At 57.5% G+C, this 24,679-nt stretch overlaps 1 protein-coding gene across 1 annotated transcript; it reads right to left on the bottom strand.

Annotated features, from left to right (window-relative positions):
• Positions 1-5,291: 5,291 nt before the first annotated feature.
• ACE (angiotensin I converting enzyme) lies at positions 5,292-24,639 on the bottom strand. The gene is given in 27 exon segments (XM_032616266.1): positions 5,292-5,633; positions 5,812-5,999; positions 6,235-6,357; positions 8,561-8,648; positions 8,651-8,658; positions 8,884-9,005; positions 9,007-9,032; positions 9,329-9,552; positions 11,376-11,548; positions 11,734-11,831; positions 13,117-13,308; positions 13,465-13,608; positions 15,563-15,650; positions 15,922-16,080; positions 16,947-17,083; positions 17,703-17,914; positions 18,254-18,376; positions 18,636-18,734; positions 19,019-19,163; positions 19,508-19,731; positions 20,076-20,248; positions 20,628-20,725; positions 21,304-21,495; positions 21,915-22,058; positions 22,759-22,852; positions 23,468-23,635; positions 24,252-24,639. Coding segments are annotated over 27 exon segments (3,939 nt in total). The 5' UTR covers positions 24,519-24,639; the 3' UTR covers positions 5,292-5,403.
• Between the last annotated feature and the right edge of the window lie 40 nt (positions 24,640-24,679).

The following is a 24,679-nucleotide window of genomic DNA, read 5'->3' as shown; positions in this document are numbered from 1 at the left end:
TATTTAACCCCTTATCAGATATATGATTTGCAAATATTTTCTGCACGTCTGGGGGTTGCCTTTTCATTTTGTTGATGGCTTCTTTTGCTGTGCATGAGCTTTCTAGTTTGATGTAGACCCACTTGTTGATTTCTGCTTTTGTTGCCTTTGCTTTTGGTGTCAAATCCAAAAAAATTCATTACCAAGACTGATATCTAGGAGCTTACCTCCTATATTTTCTTCTAGGAGTTTTATGGTTTCAGGCTTTACATTCAAGTTTTTAATCTATTTTGAGTTAATTTTTGTCTATGGTGTAAGATAAGGGTCCAGTTTCATTCTTTTGCATGTGGCTGTCCAGCTTTCCCAACACCATTTATTGAGGACATTATCCTTTCCCCATTGTATATTCTTGACTTTTGTCATAAATATATTGACCATATGAGCATGGGTTTATTTCTGGGCTCTCTATTCTGTCCTATTGATCTACGTGTCTGTTTTTTTTTTTTTTTTACATGTCTGTTTTTATGCCAATACCATAACGTTCTGATTACTATAGCTTTGTAATAAAGTTTGAAATCTGCAAGTGTGATGCCTCCAGCTTTGTTCTTCTTTCTCAAGATTGCTTTGTCTATTTGGGGTCAAAACATAGTATTTTTAAAAATGCAAAATACAGAGCTGAGATGGAAAGCAAGAAAAGGGACTCTTCAGATGCCTGGGAGACAAGGAGGGCTCATGCAGCAGTGAGTGGGGGCCCATATGGTAAATCAAAGTTCATCCATGCCCAAAGGGCTGCAGCATTGGTGCCTGCCTGGGGATGGCCAGTCATAGTGGAAGTACTGCCTACATCAAGGGAGCCAGCAGATGGCTTCTTTTCTAAGGGAGCCCTGCAAGAAGCAACCATGAAACCGACCCGGAGGACATCTTCACAACCTGGTGTTGCATGGGAAGGGTCCCCCTGCAGAAGGCTGTCCCACTGAAGATGGCTCATAGGTCAAGATTTCCATGTAAAAGAGGAAGTCCAATGCAGTCGGTGTTAATAATGATCGCCAGCCCCCACTGAGCATTTCCCAGGGGCAAGGGACCCTTTGAGGGCTTTCAGGACATGAATCCTCCCAACAAACCCATGAGGTAGGTACTGTGATCAACTCCCCCAGTTTACAGACGAGGAAAATGGGCACAAAGAGGTTGAGAAACTTGCTCATAGTTACATAGCTAGCAAGTAGTGCAGGTGGGACTCAAATCCACATAGTTTGACTCCAGAGTCTGTGCTAAACTACAGACACAGGCATGGATTAGACCACACCTGAGGAAGGGCAGGTGTTAGAGCAATCTGAAAGGGACTTAAAATCTGGGTTTTACACCATCTACAAAAATTAACTCAAAATGGATTACAGACCTAAACATAAGAACTAAGACTATAAAACTCTTTGAAGAAATCACAGGGGAAAACTTCATGACATTGGATTTGGCAATGATTTCTTGGATATGATACCAAAAGCTCAGGCAACAAAAGAAAAAAACAGACAAGTTGGACCTCATTAAAGTTAAGAGTTTTTGCACATCAAAGGACACTAACAACAGAGTAAAAAGGCAAGCTACAGAACTGGAGAAAATATTTGCGAATCATAGACCTGATAAGTGATTAATATCCAGAATATATGAAGAGCTCCCCAAACTCAGCAGTGAACAAACAAACAACCCAGTTCAAACATGGGCAAAGGACTTGAATGGACATCTCTCTAAAGATGATATATAAATGGATAATAAGCACTTGAAAAGATTCTCAATATCACTAATCATTAGGGAAACACAAATCAAAACCATGAGATACCACTAGGATGGATATTACAAAGAAACAAACAAAAAACCCCAGAAAACATCAAGTGATGGCCAACACGTACAGAAATTGGAATCCTCGTGCACTGCTGGTGGGACTATAAAATGGCTCAGGCACTGTGGAAAACAGTGTAGAATTACCATATGATCCAGGAATTTCAATTTGGGTTGTATACTCAAAAGAAGTCAGAGACTTGAACAGATGTGGTGATGGTTGCACAACAATTGAATATGCTCAATGCCATTTTTAACTGTACACTTAAATATGGTTAATGGGACTTCTCTGGTGGCGCAGTGGTTAAGAATCCGCCTGCCAAAGCAGGCGACGTGGGTTCAAGCCCTTGTCCAGGAAGATCCCACATGCCGCGGAGCAACTAAGCCTGTGCGCCACAACTACTGAAGCCCGCGTGCCTAAAGCCCGTGCTCCGCAACAAAGAGTAGCCCCCACTCGCCACAACTAGAGAAAGCCTGCACAGCACAACAACGAAGACCCAATGCAGCCAAAAATAAATTAAAAATAAAAAAAAGGTTAAAATGGTAAATGTTATGTTTATGTTACAACAGTTTAAAAAAAAGGTCTTTAAAGGGATGAGAGAAGGAACAGGATCTGTGAAGCAAGGATAGACTTTTGTGGAAACACAGTAGGTTTGAAAGTAACAGAGATGCAAAAATAAAAAATATAGTTATTAAATTGGAAAAACAGTAATCTCGATGCACAGCCTTAGACACAGCTGGGGAAAATCGCTTGGAGCACAGGACAAAGAAAGAGATGAGAAATACGAGTGGGAATGAGGAGACACAGAGGACAAAGAAGCTCCAAGCTGGGTCTGGCAGGAGTCCCGAAGAGGAGACTGAAAAGGACGAGGAGATGATGGCTGAGCGTCTCGAGAACTGATGGAAGCCGAGTCCCTGAAGTGAACAAGCTCGCTGCACTGCCGGGGCGAGAGCGTCCGATGGTGCACGGAGGAATCATGAGAAATGTCTATCCAGCTGGCAGTGAGCTGCTCTGGAAGACTTTCTCTGTCTCTCTAGTGAGGGGCTTGCCCTTCCAGCTCTCCAGTTTGCGACTCAAAGGGACGTTTGTAGTGGGAGGCAGATATGAAGCAATCTTTATCAGGAGATGATGCAGTCATTACAAAGAGAGGAAACTAGGCACCGGGAATTTGTATTCTCATTCGATCGACTGCAGCAATCATGAGGCAGCGTCGTAAGAACCATCTCACACGTGTGAAAGTGGAGGCGCAGAAAATGGAAGTAAATCACTCAAGGTCACACAAGTGGTAAGTGCAGAGGTGGGATTTGACTCAGGCCTAATCCAAAGCCACTGGACTCACTCATGAGAGCCAGAGTGAGCAGCTGGGGGCAGGGTGGGGAGGTCAGAGAAACCACCATCACCCCTGGCCTGTGTGCGTCAGAGCCGTCACTGAGAAATGACTGCTTGACGGGCAGCGCAGGGCAGGGCTCAGCCTTCAGGCCACTGGGAGAAAATGTTGGAACGGCCCCTCTTCCTGCTGTCACCACCTCCTCTTCCCTAGGCCACCTCCCAGGTAGACACGGCCCCTCCTCGCTCATTCAAGGAGGCAGAAACAGGAGTCTGAACAGTTTTAATATCTCAAGAGGCCTAGTGGATAAGGCTGTTAAGTCTTCTTTGCACCTCAGACCTTTGGGTGCTGAATGCTGCTCTCATGCTGCCCACAGCTCTGACAGGCAGCAGGAACCTATGTCGTTCATAAAGATAGGAAAGGGGTGCTGTGACAGTGACCTTCGTCTAGCAAACAGCTTTTGAAACATCAGGCTGGGGAGGCGGGTAATTACAGAAGTCTTTGGTGGTAGAAGGCTTGGAACTATTTAGAGGCTATGTTTATAGATTCCATTGTTCTAAGTAATCATAAACTTCCACCCTCTTGCAAATCCAAAATACCTCAACTCCATGTCATGCCCCATGGAACAGGCCTGTACAATTAAGTCTATGTACAACATACACACACACACACACAATCACAGACACATACACATACACACACACACACACATACACACACACACACACACACACACAATGGCAGCTGGAGACTTGGGGGCCAGGCAAAAGCTGTGGACTAAAGGATGTTGGGGGACAGATACTAGGGGCTGGGCCAAGTCATCAGCAAAACCGAGAAGAGGCTCAAGGCCGAGGGTCTCCACAGAGGCGGCCAGGCTTTGGCCAGTTTCTAGGTTTGGCATTTAAATATCTAAAAAAATAGGTCTAGTCATGTTAACTGGTAAAAAGGTTACACAATTGTAAATACACTGTGACTCCACTTAAAATATGTGCTGAGAAAAAGAGGCTGGAAGGATATACACCAAATGTCAACAGTGCTTATCTCTGTGTTGACATAAAGGGCTTTTATTTTCTTTATACTATTCTGTGTTTTCTAGATTTTCTACAATAAACATGTAGATAAGAGATTTTAAAATGTCTCTCAAAATGATACTCCCTCAAACCCATGATGGCCTTCCAAGGAAGGCTCAGGGTGAGGGCATGTGCTGGGGGGATGGGCAGGGGTGTCCCCTAGCAGTCAGTCCCTGCGTGGGCACCAGCTACTGCCTAGCTGGGATGAAGGGTCCTGACCCCGGGCCCTGTGGGCAATACTCTGGTGGCTCTGTCCACTGTTTCGAGTGGAAATGGAACTGGGGCAGGCAGGCGCCTGAGGTGACGCCGGGGCCAGTTGGCCAGTTCTACAGCCTCAGCATGCAAGGCGCCCTCCCGAGGGAACCAGAGGGCAGCCAGGAGCCTTCCATCTGGGGGACTTGGCCATTTATGGAACAGCTGGGGCAGGGCTCCAGAAGCCCAGAATGTCTGCTTCCTCTTTGCTGCCCACAGCCCTCCTGGGTTGGTGTCCAGGCCTGGCAGGGGCTGCCTGCCATGGCAGGACAGGGGCCAGCTGCCCCGGCTGAAGGGGAGACTGGTATGGGCGCTGGGTGGTGCTGGGGCCAGAGCTCTGGGTATTTTCCAGCCTCTTCTTGGAGGAGGATGAAGACCCCCGAGAAGTGACCTCTTGACTGTCAGGAGGTGAGAGAGCTTCCCTTGTCCCTGGCTTCCCTGTGAGGGACATGGACACAGATGGGGAGGGCAGGACCTTTAATTGAATTCAGAGGGAGATGGGGAGGGGGGTCCATATTAGGTGGCCTGGTCCCCAGGGGCCAGGGGGCCAAGGTGGTTCGTGGTCCAGAGGACTGGAGGAGGGGGGAGGAGGGGGGGAGGAAGGGGCGGGGGGGGGGGGGGGGGGGCGGGGGGGGGGGGGGGGAGGGGCGGGGGGGGGGGGGAGGGAGGGGCGGGGGGGGGGGGGGGGGGGGGGGGGGAGGGGGGGCGGGGGGGGGGGCGGGGGGGAGGAGGGGCGGGGGGGGGGGAGGGGCGGGGGGGGGGGGGGGGGCGGGGGGGGAGGGAGGGGCGGGGGGGGGGGGGGGGGGGGGGGGGGGGGAGGAGGGGCGGAGGAGGTTTGGGGTGAGCCGTGAGAGCAGTGGCGGGTCCTCAGCCCATCCCCGGGCCTTCCCGGTCCCTGGGTCTCCCGGTGGCGCATTCCCCGGCAGGCCCGCCCAGGCCTCATCTCAGGAGTGTCTGAGCTCCACCTCGGAGCCAAACTGGGGCCCGCGGTGGGGGTGGTGGAGGCTGTGGTGGCGGATGCTGAAGAGACGGTAGGCGAGGCCCAGGGTGGCCACCAGCAGGGCGACGCCCAGGACGAGCAGCACCCACTGGCCCACGCGGGCCTGCTGCTCCTCCAGGTTCAGGCCCAGGAAGCTGACACGGCCGGAGCCCGGGAAGGAGCCTTCCGAGCGAGCTGGGAAGGGAGGAAGGAGATCGGGCGCTGGACCGGTCCCGGGCCGCGGGCTGGCTTCCCACCCGCCCTCGCCCCCGCCCACGCCCGGAGGTCGGCCTCCCACCTGCCTGAACCTGGGGGGGCTGGCCCTGCGCGAGCCCCGGGGCGGCCTGGGGCCGAGGGGGGTGGGTGGCGGTACCTGAGTTTGGCATCCAGTTGTACTGAGGCCAGCCCAGCTTCTCCTCGTGCCGCGTGTTCTCGGTCACGAGCCAGTCCAGCAGCGGCTTGAAGTAGGTCATCATGGCAGCGGCCGACATGTTGGGCTGGCCCGTGATGAGCCGCATGGCTTCGGGCCACGGCCGACTGAAGCCCAGCTTCATGGCGTCGCTGGGGGTGCCCCGGGAAGGGGACCGAGTCAGAGGGACAGGCCTCGAGGCTCCCTGCCCGTCTGCCCCAGCCTCGTACGGGTTCTCTCTGTACCCCACCTCCCCGCGCCAGCTTCCCTCGGCCTGAGAGGCCCGCGCAGGGCAGGTCGGGGGCGGGCTGGGGGAGGGGCTCCTCAGGCCCTGGGAAGTAGGTCAGAGGGTGGACAGCAGGCAGGGGGACACCAGAGGAGACTCACGCCAGGCGCCTCCCGGCCTCCAGGGACTGGTAGATGTCGCACTTGTGCAGGGGGCCCTTGTGGCCCGCCGCCTGACACAGCGCTTCGTGGAACTGGAACTGGATGACGAAGCTGACGAAATACCTGCGGGAGGACAGGCGAGGCCTGGGGCCAGGGCGGAGGGGCGGCGTCACCGCGCCCCGGCCACCACTGCCTGCGCCCCGGCACCTCCCGCCCACGCCCACGCGGCTGCCTGCACTTCTCAGGAGGGCCTACTCTGAGCGCCTCTGGGCGTCCCTCGTGGGCGAGGAGGAGCAGGGGCAGAGCCCTTCACGGACAGACGTGGCAGGCTGCTCTGGACGCAGCAAGGTCTCCGTCCCTGGGCTACGTGCATGGAGAGGCGGGTGTTGCCCAAGGGGTCACCTCTCTGACGAGGCAGGGAGGCCAGCCCGAAGGACCTCCTTTATCCCAAATTTGGCAGCAGGAATTCCCTGCAGAAGTCTGCCGGTCCAGGTGGGGGTCGCCTCTCCGAGCCTGGGGAGGTTGTGAATGTCGTGAACCAGCAGGGCAGGCCTCCCGCTTTGAAGGCTGGGCACAAGCCGTGTGTCACTGACTTTCCTGGCATTTTCTAAAGTGCTTCGCCAAGGCTGCTGGTCAGAATTTGGAGTGCATTCCCTCTGCGCACCCCCGCCTAGAGAATTATCTGTGCTGAGCTCGGAAGCTAACCATCACATGGGCCTGGCTTCTGTGTGAAAGTGAGTGCCAGCTTGGAAGCTCAGAAATCCTTCGGGAAGGCGGGCGGAGGCCCTCCCTGCGGGTCATCCTGGCACACTGGCCGGGTCAGGCCTGCACTGTGCCCTTGAGTCTCCTTGGCTCGCTGCCCACCTATGCTCTCTGGAGCATCTGAGCAGGCTTTCTTTTTCTTCCTGGACTCGGGGACAGAATTCACCCACCCTATGCTTATTTATTAGGTCTTGACTATGTGCTGACGTTGTGCCAGGTGCTGGGGTGGAGGACTGGGCACAGTGGGCATAAGCCCTCCCTCACTGCCTTCCGGGGAGCACAGGAGGCAAGGGCTGGGGTGCCCTCTACGTCCTGCCTAACGAGTGGCCTGGGCTACTTGCAGCCCAGGGGGCCCCAGCCCTCTACCCTGAGGTGTCCCCAGATCCCTACCTCTGGGAAGGGCTCCAGATCCTCTAATCACCCTTCCTAGTCCCCAGCAAGTGCTCCCCTGCAGCACATAGAGGGAAAAGGGCTGCACTGGGTGCATTCACGCTATGGCTGCATGACTCACACGCGGGCTATGTTTCTGTATTCCATTTAAGACGGTGACTTAGGGACTTCCCTGGTGGTGCAGTGGTTAAGAATCCGCCTGCCATTGCAAGGGGACACGGGTTCGAGCCCCTGGTCTGGGAAGATCCCACATGCCGCGGAGCAACTAAGCCCGTGCGCCACAGCTACTGAACCTGCGCTCTAGAGCCCGTGAGCCACAACTACTGAGCCCGTGTGCCACAACCACTGAAGCCCGTGCGCCTAGAGGCCATGCTCTGCAGCAAGAGAAGCCCACCGCAATGAGAAGCCCGCGCACCGCAACTAGAGGAAAGCCCACGCGCAGCAACAAAAACCCAACCTAACCAAAAATAAATAAATAAATAAAATTTTTAAAAGAGAAAAAAAAAGTCAGTAACTTAATAATGGTGGGTTATGGCCACCAGTTCCCAAACATGCTATGTATTAGACAGTGTGATAAGAAGTTAGCTCTTGCAATGATCCTGTGAAATAGGATTCCACAGCTGAGGAAACTGATGCTTACAGAGACTGAGGAATTTACTCAAGGAAACAGAGTTGTGGAGACGAGATTTTGAACCCAGTTTCTGTCTGGGCCCCAGCCTATGACCCCATGCCCCTAATAATACAGACTCCCAATCTAGCTGGGTCTCTAATCCTAGTTCTAGTGGATAGAAGGTATTCCAGGTACAACTTAAGTTATATCAGAGGAAATACATTCAGTATATAGTATAAGGAATCACAATCTTGTAAAAATAAAAAAACAGTGCTCAGGTCATGATCTGGCCGTGGGTCATGGTTAATGTTTAAACTAACAAAGGTCTCATAAGCATTAGCCAGTTATAGTGAAGTTTTGTTTTCAGCTGTCAAGAGGGTGCGGGCTCTTGTCACATCACAAGAGTGAAACAACGGTCACAGGTGAGTGGCCCAGACACAGTGGGCCATGCAGCCAGGTGCCCAGGTCGCCCTGACGGTAGCTGCTGGGGGGCAGCAGCAAGGGCAGCCCGAACGCTGAGCAGAGGCGCTGCCCCTCATGGCACCCTCCTCCCTTTCCTGTTACCTGATATATGGCACGCTTGAAGGAATGTGGAACTTGGCCCCTGGGTCAAAGTCGCCTTGAGACCTGGCCACTGGGGGACAGAGGCCTGGTACTTCAGCCTGTTGAGGGAAGAATCAAGCGGGAGAGTTGGTGTTTTTTGATTTGAAGTATGGCGCCTGCACTGGGCGCTCCAGACTCCTGCGTGCTGTGCCTCTGCACGTCACGGCACTTACACACACACACACCCCTAGACGCCACAGACGCAGACGCACCATGTGCACACAGATACAGGTGCGTACACCCCGCCATGGAGGCTTCCCCCAGCCCACAGCAGCATCTAGAACCTGAGGCTCCACCACTCCTGGTTGTAGTTTCTCCTTGGTGATGCTTCCGTCATAATACCCTTCCAGCGCCACTGGTCCACAAGATAGCTGAAGGGAACAAAGGCGATCTTGTCGAGCGCCATCCTTCATCAGAAAGTTGATGTCCTCCTCTGCCAAGGGAAGGGGGTCCTGGCATCAGATCCAGGCCCGCCTCCTAGCAGTGGGGGTGTGATGGGCGCGCGATGGGGGAGCGGGCGGGGTGAGCTGTACCTCTTCTGGGTCCTGCGACCTGCCTCTTGGGATGGTATGGGTTTCATCCTCCCACTCTCCCTGCTGGTTGCCCCTCTTGTTCCCCACTGTTCTGTCCCAGCTCTGCCTGTGGGCTATGAAGTCTCCTCTCTCCACCTCCCAGGCTTGCCCCTTCTTGGCCCCTCTGCCCACTAGGATCTCCCCGTTCCTCTCTCACCATAGCTGCCGTCCCCACTACTCAGTAGGTTGATCTTGTGCAGGTGCTTGGGGGTAGACACTGAGAGGGCCAGCACATCCCCAATGGCCTCGTGAAAACCAGGGTTGGCACCCTCCCGGAAGGTCACCGGCAAGTCCTTGTACTGCATGAAATACTGTATGTGGCCCATTTCATGGTGGGCCACCACCAGGTCCTCCATGTTCACAGTGGTGCACTGCTTGATCCTGGGAACACGGGGGTGGGGAGACGGTGTGGAAGGGGGCAGTGAGGATCCCTGGGGCAAAGGGACCTGCTGTCCTTACTGAAGGCAGAGCATACCCCCAGGACTGCTTCATGCAAGGAACACAGCATTATGGGAAGGAAAGCCTAATGGGGAAATGGGAATCTGGGGGTTAGAAGCCCCGAACGTCTGGTCCTCCAGACTATTCCTCTGCCCCCAACTTCCCTGAACAACTAACTCCAGCCCACACAGCCGTGTGGCTTTCTAACTGTATGAAGTATGTGCTCTAGAGGCATGGGGACCCTCAGTCACGGTCAGTGTAGGGCTTGGGTCATGGGAGTCATGTGGTTCCTCATTACGTGTTTGTCTCTTCCAAGACTTAGGCTTCCTGAAGGAAAACAACAGTGTCTGAGCTCTTCTGCATCCCTTGTGCCCAATGCCAGCAAGCACATTCATCCAGGATTTCTCAGGGCCAGGACTAGAGGGACATCTGCTGAGCAGTCCAAGCCAGAGGCTGCACCTCGCTTTCCATCTTTTGTGAGCCAAAGAAATTCTCCCTTGGATCGACACCAGAGCTCTTCAGCTCAGTTGACCGCCTTTGTCTGTCATTCTAGGGAAAGAGCTGCCCAGCACCCTGGTGACAATGAGGTTTGGGATCTGTCCACCTTCTGCTATGACTCCCCATACAAGGAAGATCCCCAAAGAGCCCTCACCCCCTTGATTCTGTCTGTGCCCAGCCCTACAGCTCTGGTCCTTGTGCCTTTGAAGGAAGGGCCCAAGGCCAGGTGAGCCAGTGAAACTGACTGCTTTGTTCCAGGATCTCTGTGCCCTCTCTTCTCATAAGACACTTCATCAGCTGTGGCAGATCATCTCTGCCACTTCTCCCAAGAGGTGGAATCTTCTTTACCTTCTCTTGAAACTGGGTTTGGCCCTTGTGACTTGCTTTAGCCAATACAAATGTGTAGAAGTGACCTGTCCCAATTTTGCACTTAGTCTTTAAGAGATTTGGCTACTTCTACTTTTGCTCTGGGGGATGCCAGCCTCCAGGTAAAAAATCTGACCGCCTAAGGCTGCCATACTGTGAGGAAGTCCAAGCTTTCCTGGAGAGAGATGTCCACCAAACCCCAGCTGCTCCAGCCATGCCAGCCCAGGCGCCCAGCACGTGAGTGAAGGAGCCCAACGTGAACGTCCCTGCCCCAGCACGTGCCACACAGAGAAAAACTGAGGAACCGAACAGACAGCCAGAAGCACAGCCCCAGATAGACAGCCCCACTGAGCCATGCCAGCCCTCTTCAGCCCTGTGGAGCTCTCCACCACTGCAGAGCAGGACAAGCCATTTCCACTGTGCCTGAATTCTTGGCCCATAAAATCCTGAGCATAAGCAAATGGTTGTTTTACACCACTAGGTTTTGGGCTGGTTTGTTATGCAGCAGTAGGTAACTGAAACACTGTCCTCCAATGAAGACAGCTTCTGAGCCCATCAGTGGTGAGAGTGGATCTGTGCAAAGCCCCCACGTCCCCATGTGCCTCCGTGTCAAGGCACAGGCACTCAGGGAGAGGGCCAGCTGTACACAGAGGGAGGGAAGGCTGGCAGCTCACGTGGGGCTCACCCCCAGGACTGGGACCTTGAACACTGGGCTGACAGAGCTGGTCAGCACTCGAGGAGACCCTGCCACAAGCCAGTGGCCAAGCTGCGGCCAGGCCCAACTCTCTTAACCCTCCGTCCCCTGTTCTGGCCAAGGAGACAGCAGCGGAGCCTCTACTTGACTCGTCTCCTTGTCCTCTGGTCTCAGGACCAGGTCCCCCTGGCCTGTAGCCCAGACATACCTGAAGTCCTTGCCGTTGAAGAAGTCCCAGGCGGAGGCGTGGCACACCACCTCCCGCCCATCGGTCGGCTTCTCCAGCATAGACTTGTTCCAGAACTCAGGGGGCACGGGCAGCAGCCCCAGGGAGGTGAAGAAATTGTCTGCTTCGTTAAACATCCTTTGGGGTGTCCAGCCCTGCAAGCAGAGGGAGCTCTGCCGAAGCTGGGGATTGTGGGGATGGACTGTGTGCCGCAGTGGGAGGGCCCTGGGAGAGGGCCAAGCTGGGAGTCCTGAATCGGAGGGCCCTCTCCCACCTGGGCAGGGTCCCCCTCCCCTGTGCCCTGGAGGAGCAGGGGTGCAAGGAGGGGGCCGGTGCGGACCTGCTTTATCATGGCCTCTGTGGCATCCATCCTGGGGGCTGAAGGGAAGGGTACTACCAAGTCATAGATGTTGGACCAGCTCTGTGCCCACATGTTCCCTGGAGGCGGGTAGAGGCAGAGATGGCAGAGAGAGGAGAGACAGGTGTTAGATCTTAGGCTTAGCACCGTCATGCAGGGGGAGGGAACACTGATCATAATGTGACCAGCCACTGCTCTGTCCTCTCCATGTCACCTGAGGTCAGTTTACGAGGTCAGCTGGCAAGAACCACCCTCCTTTTGGAGAGGTTGGTGCCTCTGCATTTACCGCAAGACAAGAGTGGAGATAAGGAAGCTATTCAGAATGAGTGGAAAGGTGCAGAAATACATTTGGAGAGGCTTTGACAGCCAAAGGGGACTAAGCTTGAGCTGACATCAAGTGGAGCCTACAGTGCAAACCAGTGAGAGTCAGAGCGAGTGAGAAGCGAGAATGGGAGGGGGGAGCGAGCCTGGGCCTGGCTGCTCTGCTCGTCTTGGGGGCTCAGCTCTAAGCCCCAGCTCCCAGGGCCAGCCGGGCACCTGTGTTCCCTCCTGGGGTCTGTGTTTCTCCGCCATGGAGCTGATATTCTCTGGTCTCACAACAGAGGGACCAAAAATGGCTGGTCCTCTTGGGCTGCAAAGACCCTCTAGGCTGAGCAGAGCTAGACCCAAAGCTGGATGGGGGTGGTCTCCCTTGATTTGTAAATGGTCCATGGCCCCGCCTGGCCTCTCTGTTCACAGTAAGAAGCCCCCAGAAACATGTTCCCGATGGCCCGACAGAGACAGGAACCCAGTAGCCTCTACTTTGCCCCAGTCCCTACCATCCCTTATTGTCTTCCACTGCCTACTTCATGCGTTCAGGGCATCTGAGTTTACAACCCCTGGAGAATGAGGCCCCCAAAGTTGAGGAGGATCTACACTCTCACAGCTCCCTTTGCCTGAACGTCGTGTCTGCCTTTCTCTCCCCACGACTACTTTCTCCATCTGTCAGAACCTCTCATCTTTCAGGGCTCTGCTCACATGCCACCTCCTGGGGAGGCCTTCTCAGCTCCCACTCACGGCCCCCTCCTCTCCCTCATGCTGCCTGGAGCTGCGACGGGTGATGTGGTCTCCCCATGACAGGCCTATGAACTCCGCCCACTGCCCCATCCCTGATGACCTGTGTAACGTGGATCTGTAGCAAACGTGGCACCGAATGCAGGGAGGGGGCTCTTCTCCCCACCCCCAAGCCCCGACCCCTCTCCAGCCCTGGCAACATTCCCCAGCCTCAGGTGTCATCTGCAGACCCTTCCCAGTCTGCCCCCTGCCCTCTGGCCAGCCCTGGGCTGCCCCCTCCCTCATACTGTTGACTGTCTCACTTGCCCTCACCCAGCAGGTGGGCTGGGATGGGGCCCTCCAGGTTGATGAGCTCGGACCCGTAGAAGCGATACAGGGCCCGGCGCACATAGGCGTGCAGGTTCAGGTAGAGCGGCTGCAGCTCCTGGAAGAGCTGCTCCAGCTCGTACTCCAGGAATGGCATCTCGTACATAGATCTCCAGGAGTCCCCTCCGTCCTTGTAGCCTGCAGAGGGGACACAGCCAGGCTCTCTGAACACCTGACCATCCCCTGAGCGCCCTGCCTCCTCCCCCCTCACCTCTTGGGCTTCAGAGGACCTTTCTGAGGGCCTCGTGGGGGGCTGGGACCCGACAGCCAGTGACACTGGCAGAGAGGACTCACCATTGAGCCTGGCAGCCTTGTTGCTGAGCTCCACGTATTGGGGGAAATATGGGAGGATGGATCTCCCCACCTTGTCTCGCCAGCCCTTCCATGCCCACAGCAGTTCTTCATAGTTCCGGGATGTGGCCATCAGATTTGTCAGATCTGGGTGGGAGGGATCGGATGGCTTTAAGCCTCCAGCTCTTGGCTCACCTCCCACCTCCTTCAGAGGTGGAGTAAGACTGGAAAGGGACTGCACAGGCAGCAAGTCGAGGGAAATTGGAGACAGGCTGGTGCCCTTTCCATGGGGCTTACAGGGTGCCAGGCCCGGGGCTCAGTGCTTCCCGTACACAATCTCAGGCAACTGCAGGGCTGCAACAGCCCTGTGAGGGATGCCCTTGACCCTCTTTCCACACAAGCGGTTTGGTGACACGGCTGCGTTCCCCAGCCAGCAAGTGGCTGAGCTGGGGCACAAACCAAGGGCCCAGACCCCAGAGCCGCTGCTCCCAACTCGTTCCCTGCCCACCACCTCCCTGGGAGAAATGGCTTGGAGGTCAAAAGACCCGAGTTCTTGTTCGGTTTCCTCCTGACCTCGAAATCACCTTGGGTGAGTCACGGGACCCCTTCTTCCCTGACTATGAAATGGGGATTATGCCGGCCCAGGGGCAGGAGGCCCCTGGGCAGGGACAGTGCCTCCTTCATCCCCACGTCCCCACAGGGCCCAGGGCATCTTTCCCACATTGTGACTGAACTGATTAATAAAAGAACAGCTGTGAAGGCAAAGTACAGAGATCCATTCAAGCATCATCAGGGAGCCAGAAATCTTGCGTTTGTGTCCTGTCAAAGCCATGACTATATGAGTGGCCTCCTGGCTTATGGATTACACGGAGCTCACATCTACCTCACAGAGCTGGGATGAGGATGGTGTGAGCTCACGTGTCAGTTCTGAAGGTGGCTCCCCTTCCTGCCCGGCCTGGCCTGAGACGGAGGCCTGTGGGCATCCACACCTCATGGATTTGTGCTCTATCATGAAACATGCTATGTGCTATCTACTCTTCACAGAGAAAGTACATTCAAGTTAATTTTATTTGGGGAAAAAACATATCTTGAGAATTTTGTCCTCTGCTGATGTGAGTGTTCTGTTTCTGTGGGTGCTTCTTATTTTTACTACTGGCAGTGACCTGATGGCCCAGCCCTGGATTAAGGGGCTGACCGATGGGGGGTGAAGGCCCTACTCCCTTTAATGCTCTTCTCCATAAATGCACACAAATGCACATCCCCTTCCCCCCACTTTGCGTGCCTACCCACATACACAACCCTCAGGCCAAACCCTGTCCCAGGAAAACTGTTTCTCTCTCCTGTTTATTTTCCATTTCCCCTTCTATTTGTCATTGTTCTAATGTGGGAGTTGGGCGGAGGGCCAGGAAGAGACTGTTTCTGGGTGGAGATTCCTCAGGAAAAATGTTTATGCCTCTGGCTCCTCGACCCTGGGAAGCATGGGTCAGAGAGGGGAGGGGGTGTATCTGTGCGCAGGTACTGGGGTGTCGGGGCTGAGCTCCTTCAAAGAGGAGAAGGTAAGAAGGACCAGCCAGTCTCCTGTGAGAGAAAGAGGACAGGCCAGAGCTGGCCCACTCCTTCCAGTGACAAATGGCGGCAGAGGGAGTGAAGTGGGAATGGCATGGACGTGACTTCTGCTGGCTGAGGCTTCAACTTCTGGGTGGAGGAGGGGGCCAGGGAAGGGCCAGGGAAGATGGGGAAGGTGGATCGGATCAAGGAAAGAGCGCAGAGGGGAAATGCCTAGAGTTACTCTCCCTACTGGGGAGTCCAAGCCCCTGAGAGATGAATTTGAGATACACCTGCTCTGAAGGGCGGAGTGGAGGGAGGAGCAGAGGGGACCCAGCGGGAGCGGACGGGCGGAGCCAAGGGCAGGACAGGGGACCAGGGCGGCGATGAAGGAGGTGTCGGTCCTAAGCAGGGCCAGAGGAGCACCACCGGTGGGAGACAGGGAAGCGAGTCTCCCGGGCGTGCGGACCCCATGAGTCAGAAGTGAACTCCGCCCTTTCACGGCCAGCACCCCTAACCTCCCCAGGCCTCCCTCTCACTCCCCACGTGTGCTCACCAGGCTCGAGCTGTAGACAAGTGCCATTGCTATGGCACACAGAGGCCACGCTGTAAGTGGTCTCCATGTCCAGCAGGATCTGGTTGTACTGCAGGGGGAAGAAGAGGGGCAGCGAGCTTGAGCCCTGGGCTCCCTGCTCTGCCCCCGGCACCATCGTGGACATGGGCTCTGCAGCTGAGGCGGGTGCTCCCAGAGCTCTGCCTTCTCAGTAAGTCTGTAGGTGTGTGTTGACGTGCCAGATGTCACGACATGGCAAATCGAGGAAGGGGAAGCAGCATGAAGGCCAGACACTGTCCCCCAAGCTAGGACCCTCCCCTGACCCTGGATCCTCTGCCCCATGCTCCCCGCGAGGCACACACCTGCTCCAGCTCCCTGACAGGCAGCGCCGCCCGCTCTAGATCCTGAATCTTCTTTATCATCCGCTTCATGGTGGCGTTCTGGAAGTTGGTCACGTCAAACTTCCTGGCCCAAGTGCCGTACTTGACAGTGTGGTTTGCCATCTGTACGTTCTTCTCCAGCTGAAGGCACGGGGGAACCGTATCGTGAGGCCCAGGAGCTCTAGAAAGGCCTCCTGGGAGGAGGTGCCGTGAGGGGACCCAAAGGGACTGAGGGTGTCAGGGTGGGGCCGGTTTTACCAAGTGGCTGCCTTTGCCTATGAAGACCCTCTTCAACCCGGACTGTCTATAACATCCTGTGTGCAGTACCTGCCCCTCAACAGATGGCCATTTCGAGCAAGACATCTGATGGCAGCGGCAGAGAAGGAAACCCCACCCCGTGTCCTAAAGGCTGTTAGGATAGATGCAGCCTGGTATTTGCTCTGTGGCCTCTCTGAGCCTCAGGGTCCCAGCTGTAAAATGCGAATAAGGTCACTGGTTTTGCAAGGCTGTTGAGGAATAAATGAGGCAACAGATGTCAAGTGCCAAGGAAAAGTGGCCAGCACACAGTGGGTCTTCAAGAAACGTTAGCCCTCTGTGGCTCACCTTGGTTACAGTCAGCGCTCAGCCACACAGGCGGGGAGGGAGGTTGGAGGGGACGCATAGCCCTCTCAATGGTGGCAAACGGGAGCGTTCAATCTTTTTAAAAACTGACTTTAGCATCACTTATTTCTCTACAAATTATTCCGTCACCAACAACAGATTGATTGTTAAGGATAAGACAACTTGTTTAGGCACTGGGTGTGTGCCTGAAATTGGACGCTTTTCAATATGCCATTGGGATTCTTCACAAATTCTGACAGCCTGTTCCCACTGAGGTGACGTCGGGGGCGGAAGGGCGGCCTGCAGTGCCTTGGGTTTCAGAGGGTGGCCCCTGGGGGAGGAGCAGACGTATGCTGAGTCTGTGCGCGAGCTCTGGTGGGGGGAAGGGGGCGTGCAGGGGCCCCTACCAGTAGCTTGCTGCCCTCCTTGGTGATGTTGGTATTATAATCCCAGCTGGCCTCGGCATACTCGTTCCACACCACCCGGGATCTCCGGTCATATTCCTCCACAAACCTGCTGGCCTCAGCCTCGTCGGACACCAGGTCTGTAGGACAGAGCAGAGAGACACAGACAGGACTCCCCCTGCCCTTCCACTGCTGCCCCAGCCTCCCCGCCCCGGCCCCCAGCTGGTCCCACTTGGGCTCTGGGTTTTCGGGCTGCTGGTTGTTGAGTGGCGGGTAGTCGTCTGGCTGCTGGCTGTTCCCTGGCTGACTGACACCTGGCCGGTGGTCCCCTGGCCAGGGGCCAGCAGGGGGCGCCCACAGCAGAGCAGGAGGAGGAGGAGGAGGCGGGACAGTTCCGGAGCAGCCCAACCTTGGCCCATGGCAGCAGGAGAGCAGAGTCCTGCAGCCCCTGCCCCCTGGCCTATAAGAGCAGAGCCTGCAGTGTGACCTCAGTGTGACCTCATAGAGCAGTGTGCCTGCCAGCCAACCCCCAGCCGGGGCCTCAGATCTGGGCATACCCTCCCCAGGATGCTGGGAAAGATGTGCCCACCCCACCCCAGGGCCCTGCCAACCAGCTCAGGGGGCTGCCTGGCCCTCCAGGCAGGGCGCCAGGGCCCGGCTGGGAGAAGCTGATGGGGAACCATGAACTGGGGGCCTGGTCCCGAGCCTGGAACTGAGAACCTGCGGTAGCGCCCCGCCCCAGGCTCCCTCGGGCTTTACCAATGCCCTCTGGGTAGTTGTCGGGCATCGGTGGGCGCCACTGATATTCTGGCCAGCCCAGGACCTCGCCATTCTGCTGGTTCTGCTCTTGTAGCCACTGTGTGACCGGCTGGAAGTAGTCGAGCAGCGGCTGAGCGTCCAGGGAATCTGAGCCGACCATGTCCTTCAGCACCTCCTGCCAGGGCCGTGAGGAGCCTGCCTGCAGCAGTGCCCTGTCAGGCAGAGCGGGCACAGTGGGCACAGGGCTCTCGGACCAGGGGCCACTACCGCTGCCCTGGCCCACCTGCCCCATCTCTGGCCACTTCTGCCCCCACTGGATGGCAAGAACGGCAGCATTAAGACCCAGGGTCTAGGAGCTCTGTGAAGGGGGGAACGCATGTTTTGCCCCACGCCAGCCAAGAGGCCCACTCAATAAACATTCGACGAGAGAAAGAAAGGGAGGGGGAGGGGAGAAAGGCCCCCTCCACTGGTCTGGTGGTGGTGCCCTCACTGGCATGCCCTTCACCGGTCGCTCCCCTCACTTCCCACTGCCCTCCCTGTGTCCCACACACCGGAGCTTGGCCCCTGCCTGGGTGGACTGGTAGATGTCACACTGGTGCAGGGGGCCCTGGTGGCCCGCCTCCTTGCACAGGGCTTGATGGAACTGGAACTGCAGGACAAAACTCACGAAGTACCTGCAGGCACAGGGTGGGCATGAGGGGGATGGTGGAGGCCCCTTGCCCACCCAGGTCCCAGCCAGCTTCCGCCGGGCAGAGGCCAGACCAGGGGCTGCCTGGGGGAGAAGGGAGAACCGAGCTTGGCTCAGGAGAGAGGCCCCCTCAAACTCCAGGCCGTTGAGGGGTCCAGAAGGGTGTGGGAACAAGCCCTGGGAATGGGGGTCCCAGAGTAGGGGGAAGGGGACTAAAGGTGTGCTGGAAGTGGGGGCAATAGTACCTGATGTATGGTGTCACATTTGGCACATGAAACTTGGCTCCAGCATCAAAGTGGGTTTCGTTTCGGACAACTGGAGGACAGATCCCCTGATACTTGGTTCTGGAAGAGGATGTGGTTAGATTGTCTTAGGACCCAAGGGTTGTACACAGGCTGATTTTACCTTTGCAGAAAAGTCTGCTAAGCAGACATTCCCACGGGCCATACCTTCCCCATCCTGGCGAACCAGGAGAGACTGCCTGACGGAGGAAGTTTTAGGCAGGAAAGAATGCCTTGCGGAAGAGGATGGAGGCATCATTAGAGAGGAGGGAGGCAGGAGGCAGGTTGCCCGGGAGCGGGGGGAGGGCCGTTTGGGATTAGGCCCTTCCCGGTCCTGTTTTGCTCACCGAAGATACCACCAGTCATAGTTGTAGAGGGAAGGGGGGGTACGCCCACTAAAGACCCCCCAACGCCACTGGTCCACCAAGTAGCCAAAGGGCAGGAAGGCAATTTTTTCCAGTGCCATCTTTAACAAGTAATTGATGTCGCTTTCTGTCGGGAGATGAAAAGAGAGAGGTCAGAGGGAGAGGGGAGTCCAGCTGGGACAGGGTGGGCCTGGGGAGAAGCCAGCAGGAGGTGAGGCTGGGCAGACGCAGAGAAGGGAGCGCCAGGCTTTGGGACCCTGGGGCCCCGCTTGGAAGAGGGAGCTTGGGCAGTGGAGTTGGGACTCAGGGTGGGCTGTGAGGGTCTGGGTGGATCCCCAAACCTGCCTGACATGGGGCAGTGAGGCAGAAACAAGAAGGGCAGAGGGGAGCGGGGACAAGTGCGGGCCTGCTGTGGGATCCAGCGGGGTCTGGGGGGCGGCTGCACTGGGCTCTCTCCACCCACCCCCATACCCTTGTCGTGGGTGACGTGGTCCAGCAGGCCAATTCTGTACAGATGTGCAGGACAGGAGACGGAGAGCGCCAGCACATCCCCGATGGCCTCGTGGAAGCCGGGGTTGGCGCCTCGGCGCAGGGAGACGTGTTGGTCCTTGTACTGCAGGTAGTACTGCACGTGGCCCATCTCGTGGTGCACCGTGGACAGCTGGTCCATAGTGACCTGCGTGCACTGCTTGATCCTGGGGCGGGGAGAGGGCGTGGGTGAGGGTGAAGGACGGGCGGGGCAGGGACCAGAGAACGGGTGGGGCTGGCGCCTGAGGGAAAGGAGCCAGGCAGGCACTGCCCTGGGGCTCGAAGGAGCTGGCGGAAACAGGCAAACACTTTCCCCTGCCCCAGCCCACACTCTGGCCTTTTCCCTCCGTTCTAAGGTACAGAGCTGACTGCCTGTCAAAGCTGCCCAGGGAAGGGACCCCGCCCCCAGCCAGCGCTGGGGCTGGGTTAGAGGCGGGCCTGGGAACTGGCTTCTCTGTGCCCAGGCTGCCTGCCCTTTGGGAGCCCCAGAACCCTCCCCCCGAATCGAGACCTGAAGTCTTTCCTGTTGTAGAAATCCCAGGCGGAGGCGTGGCATACCACCTCACGCCCGTCGCTTGGTTTCTCCAGCATGGACTCTGCCCAGAACTCAGGAGGCATGGGCAAGAGCCCTAGGGAGGTGAAGAACTCCTCTGCCACCCGGAACATGTGTGTAGCGTTCCATCCCTGGTAGGGGTGTTCGCACGGGTCAGGGGCCAGCCGCTGGAGCCCGCCATGGCTGCCCCAGGGGCACGTCTGTGGTCCCCCACCCAGCTCAGCTCCCTGCTCATGAAAAGCACCTCTGCTCTGTGGCCTCCCTTCCCAGATGTCCGGCCCCTGCTGGCTAGAGTGGATGGACCGATGCTCACAACCCCCACTCCCGAGGGGCCCCGGAAGGAGGGATTGGCAGCTCAGCGAGGACGAGGACACAGACCCCAGCTCATGGCTTGGACACACACTCCAGGCTGCTGCTCTGTAGAAAGGGAGGGACTGAGGTCCCTTCCCGTCCCTCTCCTCATGTCTGGTTCACTCCTGTGGCCCCCACCTGGCCTGACTCCGAGCTTACCTTCTGCACCATGGTACTGGTAACGTCAAGATTGGGCTTGTCAGAGAAAGGCACCACCATGTCGTAGATTTTGTCCCAGCTCTGGGCCCACATGTCCCCTAGACAGAGGAGGGGAGCCAGACAGCTTGGCTCCCAGTCCAGCCAGTGCCTGCTTCCCCATGTGTGTCACTGAACGGCACCCTGGGCGCCTGGTGTCTGGACCCAGGGCGCCGCAGGGCCACCGCCCTCTCAGCTGGCTCACACATCAGTCGCACCCACACCCCCGAGTGCTCCACATTCCCTGGGGCTGGCAGAGGCCAAGTGTGAGCCCAGGTGATGCTGCTGGGTCCTTTCTGACGGTGCCAGGGCCCCTGCCTCCCAACCCTGACGCAGGGCCACAGGGCTGGCTTCCTGGGGCGTCCACTAGGCTTATTTCTCCTCCTCCACTGGACCTGGAGCTAAAGCCTCCAGGGTGACTCCTGGCTCTGCCTTTTAATAGTTTTCTGCCCTCTGCCAAGTCACTCGCGCACCCTGAGCCTCAGCGTCCCCGTGTGAAAAGTAGGAACAGCAGTGACCGTGAGAAGGGTCCCCTGCTTTATGGGCTCACGTGCAGGGGATCGAGCAGTGCGGGGCTCTGAAATGTGACACACAGTGAGGAGGACTCTGGACATGTGTGGTGGCAAGGCCAGGTCCTTACCCAGCAGGTGAGCAGGGATGGGTCCCCTGAGGTTGATGAATCTGTCCCCGTATCGGCGGTGCAGTGCGCGGCGGACGTAGGCGTGGAGGTTCAGGTACAGGGGCTCTAACTGATGGTACAGGTGCTCCAGATCCTCCGTGAAGGTGGGGGAGTCGTACCAGGAGCGCCAGTAGGCCCCCGTGTCTGAGAAGCCTAGCCGGGGGGTGGTGTTGGGGTGCAGCTCAGGCCCCAGGCTCTGGCACCTCCGCCTCCCAGCTACCACCTGGCCGTTCTCCCGGCTCAGGGCCAGTGTATCTGCCTGCTAGCTGGAAGGGAGAGCTTGGGGGTTGCTGCTCTACAATCTTCTAACTACGGGTTGCTCCAACTCCAGCTAAACAGATCCTAGAGAGCAGGAGAGGCAAAGTTGAGCCCTAGGGCTGGGAGGAGTGCCAGGAGCGCAGCATGAGGGCGATGGGGCTAATGCCCATTCCGCCATCCACTATCTGTGTGACCTTGGACCAGTGTATGGAGTCATTGTAATAGCTGCTCTGCTTGCCTCAGGGGGCGGGGCTCAGTGGAGACAGAAGATGAGAGGGAAACGCCCACAAAAGGGACAGGGTGGCCATGCTCACCATCCTGCTTGTAGGCTGCGTTGCTGAGGGCAGTGAACTTCTGGTACAGGGGTTTCAGCGGGATGCCCACAGCGTTGTGCCAGCCCTCCCAGGCATAGAGCAGCAGGGCGTAGCTTCGCGACGCAGCCAGGATGTTGGTGAGCTCTGAGACAAAGGTGAGCAGGGTCAGTTCGGAGACTTTAGCAGTGGCCTTCACCAGAGCTCCCACACCGTCTTCACCATCTCCACCTACTTCCTCAGCATCATGACACCCTCAAAGCCAAGGGCAACCTACAGGCTGGACAGGATGGCACTGGGAGCTACACAAAGTAAGGAGCCAGGCAGGGTCCTGGTTCCCAGGAAATGATTATTCTAAGGTGGCTGACACCAAGAGGACACCCACAACTTGAAACCTAGGCAGACCCTTCATGGCTCCTTGGATGGAGTGGCTGACCTCAAGGCTGCCTGGTACGTGGTGGGGTGGGGGAGCTGTGTGGGGAGAGGAGGAGGTTTGCAAGGGAAGCCATGAGGGGTCTAAGGCCCGTGGAGGGCTCTTGCGGGGAATGAGAGGACCCATGAAAGGGAAAACCAGGCAGCCAGGAGGAAAGCCGGTTGTGATGGGAGAGGAAAAAGCACACATGCAGGTGGGGGTGGAGCAGGGGCTGGAGGCTGGAGATTCCAGAAATCAGTTTGCCTGGAGGAGCAGGGGTCTGGGGGCATCTGACAGTCCAGTCCCAATTGGAGGATAATGCCTTTGGGTTTACCCACTCTCTCTGCAAAAACACGTCATCCTCCTGAGTGCAGCAGGCCAGTGGGGAAGGGCAGGAAGCCCCCGAAGACAGAGAGAGTAGACACAGGGCAGTACCTGGGTCCAGGGACCAGCAGGTGGCAGTCTTGTTGGGGAAGCAGACCTTGGCCGTGGAGTAAATCCTGGACATGTTGCTTAGCAGAGAGTTGTACTGGGGAGTTAGAGGTGAGAAAATGTTAGCGATGAACAGCCCTTGGAGGTAATCTGGCGCCCTCTACTCTTTCCGCTGGGAGGAAAAGGGGAGATGCCTGGAGAGGGGGACGTGGCTAGGGCAAGGCCACGCTGTGGCACCCAGAGCACAGCTGAGCATGAATGCACGGATTCCCCTTCCAGTGGAGGCAGCCTGGGAAACTAGTGTCCTGAGAATTAGGGATCAGGGTTCAATTCTGAGCCCAGCCACCACCTTGAGCGAGGGCAAATCCCTCTCATTCTCTGACCTTGATGCCTTCTCGGCCCTTCCCAATCTTTCTGAGGAAGCCCATAAACCAAACCACCTATGGAGAAAGTTTGAAAACCCCTGTTTCATCCTTTTCTCTTTACTTGAGTTTTGCTTTCTGCTCCATAATACTTGCTTTGATAGAAATGAACTTCTCTCACTCCAGCTCCAAGGAAAATCAGTACTTCAGGAATCCGTTCTGTGTTTGCGGGGCTTCCCCTACAGTCGGGGCCGGTAGAGATCCCAGGGTCCCTCCCTGCCAGGCCCCACCCCTCCGGGGCAACGGGGGCACCCAGGCCACTTCTGCCTCCACCGCTCCACCGGGCCCACCTGCTGCCGCTCCTCCAGGGGCAGGTTGGCAGGGCCCAGGGTGCGCACGGCACTGATGATGCGTCGCAGCGTGGGGTCGGTGAAGTTCTGCCAGATTGGGTCGAACAGAGCCTTGGCCTTCTGGCCCCAGACCTCTGAAAACTCCTGGCTGAGCAGGGCTGCCTCCTCCTGTGGGTACCAGGAGGGCACGAGACGGTAAATAGGGGAAGTCGTGGCGCGGGGGAGGGGAGGAAGGCCAAGGGCTTCCGGAGACTGGGGCTTGTGGGAGCACGGCTCCCTCCTCCTGGGCCCTCGGGGTGAAGAACTGGGGGAGTCTGCCTCAGGGAGGCGGTGGAGCAGAAACTGGGGCCAGGAGAGGCGGGGGAAGAGAGTGTGAACAGTGATGAGCGGTGACAGGCACAGTGAGAGAGGGGTACGTTGCAGTCGGAGAGGATGAGAACCCAGAGCAGAGCGGGCACCCTCAGCGAAGACTGCCGCGGGCCCAGCCCGTCGTCATCCCCAGGCGCTGCCACCTGGGGGGACTCGGGGTCAGAGGGGCCAGCCTCATCCATTCGGTTCCTTACTGGGCATGTGCCCAGCACCGTGCTAGGAAACCGACCGCCTGTCTTGCTGGGACGGCGTTGGGGTCGGGGGTTAGCGGGGAGGCCGGCTGGCCCAGCCCCGTCCCCACCGCTCAGGGGCCGGGGGCGCACGCGGGGCGGTGACTCCCCGCCCCCCAGCGCCCGGCCGCCCGCCTGTGATTGGGCGCCCGGGCCCCGCCCCCGCCCCGGGCCCGCGCGCCCACCTGGCGCCGCGCGTTTTCCTCGTTGATGTCGGTGTCGTGCGCCCAGCTGGCGGCCGTGCTGTGGAACAGCACCTGCTCGGCGCTCGAATTGAAGCTCTCTGCGAAGACCTGCGCACCGGCCTCGTCGGCGGAAAAGTTGCCCGGCTGCAACGCGGGGTCGAGCGCCAGGACCACAGGCGGCGGTGGTGGCGGCAGCAGCAGCAGCAGCAGCAGCAGCAACGACAGCAGCGGCGGCCGCGGCCACCGGCGGCCCGACGCGGTCACCATGGCGCGGTGCGCGGTGCAGCCCCTTCTCCCGCGCCGCGCCGCCCTACGGGTTATAAAACCCGACCGCCGCCGCCGCCTTCCGACACACCCTCACCTCCCCGCCCCGCCGCGCTTCCTCCTCGGCTCCAAAGTCCCCCGGCCGCTACGCGGGCCTAACGGAG

The sequence above is a fragment of the Phocoena sinus genome, chromosome 20 (assembly GCF_008692025.1).
Source record: "Phocoena sinus isolate mPhoSin1 chromosome 20, mPhoSin1.pri, whole genome shotgun sequence".
Taxonomy (NCBI): domain Eukaryota; kingdom Metazoa; phylum Chordata; class Mammalia; order Artiodactyla; family Phocoenidae; genus Phocoena; species Phocoena sinus.
Note: the sequence above shows the minus strand (reverse complement) of the source record. Positions and strands in the feature narration are given on the sequence as shown.